The sequence below is a fragment of the Hibiscus syriacus genome, unplaced genomic scaffold (assembly GCF_006381635.1).
Source record: "Hibiscus syriacus cultivar Baekdansim isolate YM2019G1 unplaced genomic scaffold, ASM638163v2 tig00112738_pilon, whole genome shotgun sequence".
Lineage (NCBI taxonomy): Eukaryota > Viridiplantae > Streptophyta > Magnoliopsida > Malvales > Malvaceae > Hibiscus > Hibiscus syriacus.
Genome location: NW_024063392.1, coordinates 3,270,337 through 3,280,050, shown reverse-complemented (window position 1 = coordinate 3,280,050; position 9,714 = coordinate 3,270,337). Strand labels below are relative to the sequence as shown.

The following is a 9,714-nucleotide window of genomic DNA, read 5'->3' as shown; positions in this document are numbered from 1 at the left end:
ACTACTAACGTTTTTAAATGATCTATATACATTACTCTGTTTTGTTGAACACACTAGACATCCTTTTTAGATCTCCTAAACCTGGTCTTCTAAAATTTTTCCTCTGAACTGTAAGTTTCATGTCTTTTACTTGAAGAAATATTAATGGAACCATAGCTCATCCGAAAACCTGTAGACGTCTGAATCCACAAGGAAATTTATGTTTTTCCATTTATTTGAATGTTCTTCAGCATCACTTGGTAATTTTGTATTACTGAGCTTCCCAAAGCTCACTCTTTTACTCACCATTTCAGGTTAAAATAATCGAATCAGTGCAGCTATTGACATCAGTAAAGGAGTTCACCGGCGTTGCATGCGGAGTACAATACATGTGATTAGGAGGCATGTAAGTTTGTATTCTATTCAGAGTCTAAAATTTGTATGATTTTAATTCTGTTTTTAATATATGAATGGCTTTTTCTGAACTTTTATTTCAATTATAAATTGTTTTATGATTTTACGCGTTTTAACGGAAATTTTAAATTTTCCAGGATTTTTATTGTAAGTCGCTTCGGTGGCCCTAATATGATGCCTCGGATTGGATTGGGTCACCCATCGATCTATGAGTGTTACATTTAGTGGTATCAGATCTTAGGTTAAGTCGAGTCTTTTGAGTTGATCAGTCGATCGACTGTCAAGGATTTCTATCTCTGTAATGAACGTACATAAGTATTATGACCATTAAGTTTCAATATGTGAAGGAAAACAAAATCTGTATCATTCTCTTATATGAAAAAAAATCACCTCACGAATAACGTACGAGTTACTAGCTTGAGGATCCTAACCTAACCCCCGAAATGAATTTGAGTTATATTATCACAAACATTATGTGATGAAAGCTCGTGTCCAAACCTTATAAGTAAAATTTCGAGATTTAGATCTACTACTAAAGGTGGATTAAAGAGTAAATACCTTGTCTAAGCTCTAACAATGTGATTTCCCAAAGTTTTATATCGATTATTTGGATGAGAGAATTTCTAGAAAATCTATGGTTCAATTTTTTTTAATGTGACAATTGTTAAACCCTGTGCTTATATGATATGATTGTTATGAGATTGAAAGGAATATATGTGTGCATGATAAAATATAAATTTGATGGTTAAGACAATGGAATAATCATATTCATGCAAAAAGATACCTAAGAGATTATAATTTAATGAAGGCTCGTTTTTCATTTAATTCAAGTAAATTTTAAGGATGAATTTTCTTTTAAAGAGGGTATAATTGTCACATACGATGTTGGGGCTAAACCTCAGTTGTATTTGGAGACTAACTTTTAAATTTCCAAAAGTTTGGAAATTATTACGTGGAAGATAAGGGATAATTTTTTTTGACCAGATTAAATAATTTATAATATTAGTAGCAATATTTTTTGAAAAATTAATAACCACATATGAAAGATATTTTTCAAGGGAAAACACATTTTTAAAATCGAGATTGGGAAGTGACTCAACCAGAAAAAACCCTTCGTGTAACCATCACCCAATCAGCCCCATCAGTGGCCCCTACAGTGCACCAACCAACCACCATTTGGCCATGTCCCCAGCACCAGCAGTGACCATTCGGTTCCCAGGGGTGTACGGCTAGAATCCCCACGTCTGGGCCCCGTAGGTGACCCATTATTGCAGCCCATTTATCGGCTTCAAAAACTAGTGAAGAAATCGACGACCACCCCACCATCTACACTGCCTTTAATCGAAAATGAAGAAATAGTAGTCACATCAACTTATAAACAATAGCAGTTTAATCGACATCCATAAGCAAAATTCAAGAAAACAATCAAATAAATGAGAAATAAAAAGGGGGAAGCAAAGGAAAATGATGGAGAAAGGAGTTTCTATTTTTTTTGACGATTCAAGCGCTGTTTGAAAGATCAAGGATGGTGAAGATGTCTTTCTTGACGACGAGAGTAGCATATTGTGGAATGAAAGTTATCGGATGGTCACCGAAGGCAGACCGATGTGTTTTGCTGCGAGAAAATCGAATGTTTTCCTCTAGAACTAGGACGATCGATAGTGTTTATGGATGATTGGAGGCCGGATTCATGATGGGGAGCTCGAGGTGGTTCAAACCATGTATGTTAGGTCCCAGACGATGATCATAGACGGTGTCGGTGCAGTGGTCACCGGTGTTTGATTGTCGGTAGGTGAAGCTTTCTCGCTTCTATTACAGAGAAGGAATGATGAGAAGGCTTAAAGGAAAGAATGAAATGGTAATATCCGTGGAAGATGAAACTAAAAAACAATTTCATATTTTCTTTTGAAAATCACGTGATTTGGGGCGTTTGCAACGTGAGATGGGCAAATCATAGTTTTAGTGCTTCATGTTTGGTAAGATTCTGACCATCACCTCCAGTTTTAATATAATTATAGTTAAGCTATGATAGTTTAAATTGCTTCGATTCAGTAGTAGAGATGGCCCGAGTTTATGAAAGGGATTGGAAGCTCGGAATCAAATTTAGTAAGCTCGAATTCAAGGATAACGAGGTTCTAGTAGCGTAATTGACTATTTCTAAAAAAGGAATGTTTTGGGTTTGTCAACGTCCTAAGTTGGAATTCGAAGTCCGTTTCATCAAATTCAACCGTGGTAAAATATTTTCATCATTTCATCTTCTGATTCAATTCGTTTTCCCTGATTAAGTTTTGTTTTAACGTAATTTCTTTCTTTATGTAATTGAGATTCTGTTGGGCATTGAATCCAAGTCTGAGGGTGGTCGAATGGAGTTGAAATGATAAACTGATGTGGCTAAAAAATTGAGGTAATATCTGCTACATTTTGTATGCTTTTATGGTACACATTGATAGTTGGTAAATGCATGGTACACATTGATAGTTGGTAAATGCATGAATAAGTTCAATTGATCTTATGGATACCATTGATTGAGGTAAACCCGTATGATTACGATGAGAAGGTAGTAAACTGTATAAGACTCGAATGACTCGCGTAAGGAATTAGAATATCAATAAGAAATAAATTCAAGTTCAATGATTAATCAGTAAACTAATTGAATTCAAGATCCTTAACTTTGATTATTTTCGTTAAAGGTTAAATGTAAGATATACATGCATAAGAAATTACGAAAATAGCCTTAAGGTGTAAAAATAGTATGTATTGACCCTGATAGTGAAATTACCCCGAGAATCTGTATTTTGACCCGATAAAATTAATGACACACTTGTTAATCATGATTTATTTGGAAAATATCTTATAATCAGTTTTAAACCTCAGAAAACGCATAAGACCTATAAATTTTTATTTTTGAATAAACACGTGAAGCCTAATTTACCGGAATTAATACGACTGACAGAATTGAATGGGATAACGATAATACCCTTAAAATGTAAAAAGGACTATGGATGACTATGATAATGAAGACGATATGAGAACTCATATTTTGATCTATTTGAACCTTGGAATCATCGATTAAATTCTCTATCTCTTTGAAAAACCCTAAAAATAAACTTTTACTTTTGAAATTCTTAATATGGCGATCTCTTTGTTTTTGAATGATCATTTGTAGACTAGATTACTGGAAGTGAGAAACGTCCCTAAAGTATTTAAATGATGGATCATCTTAAAGTTTTGAAATAACCAAAGTTCCCTTAGACCTAAAAATGACTAAAATAACCTCGAATACTAAGATTACCTAACCCTCATGACTTGGATTAAAAAAAGTCCCTTGGATAAGTTCTGTAGATACCAGTGAAACTTTAAATGCTGTAACATCCTCGAGGCTTATAGAGTACAACCTAAGTAGGTCGATCATCCCTAATACTATTATAATGCAGGAAGTAAACAAATACTACTTTAATACATGTTTGTGTCCTCATGATCCGTTCAAAGATGATTTTGAAGATGATCAGTTCGACTAGTGGTGTCAGTATTAAAGTTTGATATCCTTGAAGTGCATCGGTTTGACTGGTTGGAAAGTATCACAGTGCTAGGATTTGTCCAGTTCGAGTTGACTCGGTATACTGATAAATTGAAGATAACTTTGAACACGACACAAGAATATCAAATAAAACATGATAACAACCTATAACAATACACATATTATATAATACGAGCTATTAATATGTCAACATTAATTTATATAATCATATAATTACAATAGGTTAGAGTGTGAATTTTTTGAAAGACATACTAGAAATTTAAGAGTATAAAATTATAAAATTTTAGGATATAAAAATTAAATTATTTATAAAATATAAAAAGAACCTAGATTATATGAAAGTTTTAAAATATAATTCCATGTAGGAACCCCAAGTTCAACCTAATTATCTTATTGTGGGATGAAGCCATTGAGTCCAAAATTTTTGTCTAATCACAAGTTTAGTCTTATATTTTTATTTGAAACTTATTAAATTAAATCTTGTATATTTTAAATTTTGAATTAAATATTTATTAAATTCTTATTAATTTTAAAGTTAGATAATTCAACTATTTTCATTGTCTATTCTCTATGCATGCATGAGAAAGGTACATCTCTGCGTGAATTTGAATGCGAGTGGTTAGCATGGCATTGGATCATATATACAGAAGATAAAGAAAAGTGCAGACTTACATGATTGCCATGACAAGAAGGATTTTTCGTGGATCTATCCGCGTTGACCTCTGATGCTTTAACCGACCTTCAGGGCCATCATCTGCATCTTTACGTGGAGGTGCAGTCACCGTAGAGAGTAGGTAATGCACTTGACCTGAAGGGAATCAATGCTCTGAGAAACTTATGGCGTGGCGAACCTACAACAACAGATACTAAAAAAATGATGGTACGAAAAACGAATTTGAGATCTGAGCATAAAATATATGCACCATGAACAAAGGCTTCTTTTACCTTACCCTTTGAGAATACATTTTACGATTTCCAGCTTCATCATCGGCATAATGTGAGATTTCTGGATTTTGTTTATCAACATGAACTGTACTCTTAAGTGTTGTAGCCACAGGCTGGGTTACATGGCAGCATGGAGCGGAACACCCAATTTAAGAAGACAAAAAGATAATGTATGAGAATTGACACATACAAACAGGCAAATCAGAATATGACTCGAACAACTTAGATCACATCCAACAATTAACAAAAATAAAACTTACACCAACTGGACTAGAGGTTTTCATGTAATTCTCAGCCGAACCAGGACCTTCTATCTCCGTTATTTTGGACACCGTGAGTTTAGAAGGTCCTCCAATAGTTGAGTATCCTTCATCTTTGGACACAGCAGGTGATGAATTCCCACTATGCTCCCTTCCTACTGTAGAGTTCATGTTCATTAGTGGATCTGAAGCAAATGCAGGTGGAGGATGATTTCCAAACAAATTCTTCTCCATGCCAGTTGCACATTAGCAACTTCAGTTGTATAAAATTTATTTAAGCATTTATGAAAATTGATAAAACTCTAATCATATATCATATTCAAGCTAAAATGAAATGCCCAATATAAAGCTGTAATAGAGCATGTCAAATCTCCAATCTTCCAAATCACTTTTTTCTTTGGAACAGTTCTTAAGGATAATATTTAGATGTTAATTTCAGAGGTAGTCAATTCCTTTTGGCATTTAGAAACGTCAAAAGATTGAGTGGCCGCTGCACACACTGGGATCTTCAACATTCTAGTGGCTAAAATTTGAGTTTTATAATCCTGAAATAGCTTTGGAATGAGAATAAGAAGCTATTTCATAGTTCAATGCTTTTAATGGAATAGGAAAGAATTTTTTTTGCTATGGATTACTATGCCTACTTTTTTAATTAATTTTCATTGAGAATAGCTGGGTCTGCTGATCAATACGTTTGACAGGAAAAAATTCCTTAACTGAATTCATGGCATTAATTTTGGAAACCTCTACCGAGGTAAAGTTTAAATCCCTATACCAGGGATTAAATAGAGTTCGCGGTCGCGTTGCGTTTATCGCGGTTACGGACATAACGGATACTATCGCGGTTACGGACATAACGGATACTATCGCGGTCACAGCGGTGTCACAGTCGTGAATTTTTTTTAAATTTCACACAACTTATCCTAAAACATAATAATTTCACACAACTTTCTTTAAGCCACAATTAAATATAATTAAAATAAAAGTGTGAAATTTAAATAATTTAAAGAACACAAAATGACTAAATTAAATACAACTAAACAACTAAACATGAAAATTAGGGACTAAATTAGATATTTGGAAAACTAAAAGACGGCAAATCAATAATTACCCCAATAATTATTATAACATCTTCTTATATTTTCTTTTCCTTTGTATTCTCTTTCTCCCAAAAACTCTCTTCATTGTCTCAGAAACCCATTTTCATCGCCGAGTAGCAGACCGTCACAACAAGCACCATGTTGGACGTTTCCGACCACCGTACTAAATTTAAAATGCAGAAACATATTCTCTTTGGTATCCTAAGTACAAATCCAGCCTTGGTATCAATGACAAACATCTCAAATTTCTAAATCAGTCGCAAATCTTTCGAGTTCTTTATTCTTGTCCTCCGAACTCCATCGTTCATCGTCAGATCTAGCCCCTTTTCATATATGTTGCCATTTCACCGAATGAAAACTCTCCATTATTGGGATAAGTTGTTCATTGCTTTGATACCCAGAAATGGCAAGGAGCAGAGGTAAGCATTCTTTTCTTCAAATTTTCCTTTTTTCACTGTTTTTTTATCTTTAATTTTGTATTTGACCGTGCTTCTTTTTTTTCTTGTTATAAATTTGGATTCTTAAACGTTTCATGCTTTTTCCTTCATTTCTTCTCTTATTGGTCTCTCCTTTATTTTTATTTTATTTTTTGTTTCGCTGTAGTGGTCGGAAACGGTAATAGCGTCCCGTTATCGACACTATTCACCATTACCCATTAAATTGCGGGGGCAACGGGCCATATTGGTGTGAATCTGCCACCCACCGCTAATTTTATCAATCTCGATTTCGGACGACGACGCTACTGCTAAATAACGCCCGCGATAGCGTTTTCGGTCCGCTATTTGATTCCCTGCCCTTTACTTATATGTCAACCACATTGAAAGGCAAAATAAAGCTTGACCAACACATGCTGAAAAACATGTAAACTGTACTATAATTTACAAGTAGCAAGTGAGAAGGGTACGACTACAGAAGCACCGATGGGTAATATGATAATGAAGCAAATGATGTAGTTAGGAAAATGCAGAAGAAAATATTGACAAGAAAAATATCAAAGAAAAAGGATATATAAAGTTCACTTTACATTTAGAATGAGTATTTTTTCCGAAACAACAAATTGAGTGTGAATCGACCTGCATGATAGCCTCCTTCAGTAGTGAATGAAGATGGGATGTTGAATCTTTAACACTTTGGGGCCATATCTGGGCAACAAACTATTGAAAATGAGGCAAGCCGAAGAACAAATACTACACTTGTAGATCGACGAAGAAGCAACAGATTCGGCAAGATAAAGTGAGATCGGCGATTAAGCAACATATGGGTTTGGGTAAACGGTGGGAATGAAAAAATAGGTAAAGTGAAAAATGAAAAAGGGGACTTAGAAACTGTAAACTTGCAGTGTTTGTAATCACAAACGCCACTAAAGTACGAGTCTTTAGCGGCGTTTTTATAAAAATGCCACTAAAGTATGAGTCTTTAGCGACGAGTCTTTAGAGGTGTTTGTATAAAAACGCCACTAAAGTACGAGTCTATTGTATAACAATGCCAATAAAGTACAGTCTTTAGTGGTTTATATAAAAAAAACACTAAAGTATGAGTATTTAGTAGTATTTTTATTAAAACGCCGCTAAATTTGTTATTTTATGGCTTTTGTTCTAAAAACACCGTGATAACAATAAATTTACCAGCGTTTTTTTTAAAAACCAGTTAAAAATGCCGCTATAAACCCATTTTGCTGTAATGTTGCCTCAGTTCATCTCGACCATTGAAATAGATTTTACTTCGGATACTTGCCGATTACAGTTTACAAAGCCCAACCCTTGTAACTTACTTTCTCTCTGGTGAACTAATCTTCCAAAGTCAATCCTTGGAATTTAGCCCTTGTTTGGATTAACCACGACTATCAAAGTTAACACCAATGTTATCTTTAGTGATGGAAAAGCCCATGATCATATTATGGTGTCTTGATGAGAATCGAACTCGATCTTGATTTTCCTTAGCGGACCGCGCTAAGTGTGTTATGAGGGAGTTGAATTTGCTACAAGATGACTATTCTTCCCAATGATAATCAAAATGTCGATCAAACCAACGCGCGCTCTTTGGATTGAAAGTGTTGAGATGTTTAAAGGAAATGCAGATTGTCAATCCTAGATTGCCAAAAATCAAGAAATAAACTTGAAGGTGTGAAGTACTTTTTTCAATTCTTACAAAATAAATCGAGTCTTTACTCAGCTATCGGCTAAATGGAAGTTTATCTAAGAATGATAGAAATCATAATTAGCATTTAAAAGAAAGAAAGAAAAAAAGAAGATGTAGAACAAAAATAATCTTTACAAAAATCCCAAAGTTAATTAAATCCAAAAGCATTACATCTGTCAAGCTTCACAGGTATTTATAGCTTAAGATAACCTAAAGAAAATAAATACCTAAAGAAATAAAACAAAGATAATATTAAATACATTCAAATACCTAAATCCTAATTAATAAAGAGATAATTCCTAAATAATAGAAAAATGATTTTCAAACATTTAAATTCAAATAAAATTCTTAAATCCTAAAGAGATTTCGCCCGTTCGACCTTCCACTTTGATTCCGCTGACTGAATCATCTTCTAGAAGTTGATGCCAACTGGATTGAAGATTTTCCATGTCGACATCTTCATACAGAAAGTCATGTCCATCTGTCCAACCTTGATTTCAAAAATAAAAAATGTTGTAGAATTCACCCTTTATTTTTTTTGAAAAATAGAATCCTACACAGAATTAAACATAAACAACCGAAATCAACAATATGAAATAGATAACATGGAGTAATTAGGAACAAAATAATAACAAAAAAAATAGTAATAAAATTCTCTGTAACCCCATAGACCCAACCTATGCATTTCAACTAAGTCTAATGGATTACATTACAAATTCTCTAAAACATTTTCCAAAAATGTTATTCGATAATTTAAAATCATATTACAAATGACATTTATAAAAGTATAATAAATAACGATAAAAACCCAACTCATATAAAACTAAAAACACTAGGTAAAATAAAACATATAATGAATTCGAATAACATTAAATCAAATATCAATAGCAAAAGTAGTAAACATCATAAAAAGATAAGTACTTCTAAATAAAGGCATATGTCACCGTAATTGAAAGCAGTTCGAAAGATGGAAACATTACAACAAAATGATATGTACTAAATGTGTCGATCTTCCAAGGGCCTGGTACGGGGTGCCTATCCAAGAGTATCTGAAAGGGGGTAAAAGAGTTTAAAAAGTGAGCTAGAGCCTTAGTGTGTCCCAACAGTGCATAAATAAAACAAGCAATAGACTTTTAAAAATCAGTTCGGATCATAGTTATTAAACATCATAGAGTTTTTATTTTAAAATTTCAGTATCACCCCCAGCCGAACACCATATGCAGTTCCTCTTAACTGCATCCATAAGGACTTACCCTAGGCCCGAAGGGCGTAGGTGCCAACCTAAGGGAGCACCTTGGGTCCATAAGATCTTACCCTAGATGAAGCATAGATGCCCACC

The 9,714-nt window shown here is 33.8% G+C and overlaps 1 protein-coding gene across 1 annotated transcript; it reads right to left on the bottom strand.

The window, feature by feature from the left end:
* Nucleotides 1–4,693: 4,693 nt before the first annotated feature.
* LOC120182912 lies at nt 4,694–5,370 on the bottom strand. The gene is made up of 3 exons (XM_039187741.1): nt 5,137–5,370; nt 4,902–4,989; nt 4,694–4,782 (listed from the first exon to the last, which is right to left on the bottom strand). The coding sequence occupies exons 1-3, from the start codon at nt 5,368–5,370 to the stop codon at nt 4,694–4,696; spliced, it is 411 nt and encodes a 136-aa protein (XP_039043672.1).
* Nucleotides 5,371–9,714: the final 4,344 nt, after the last annotated feature.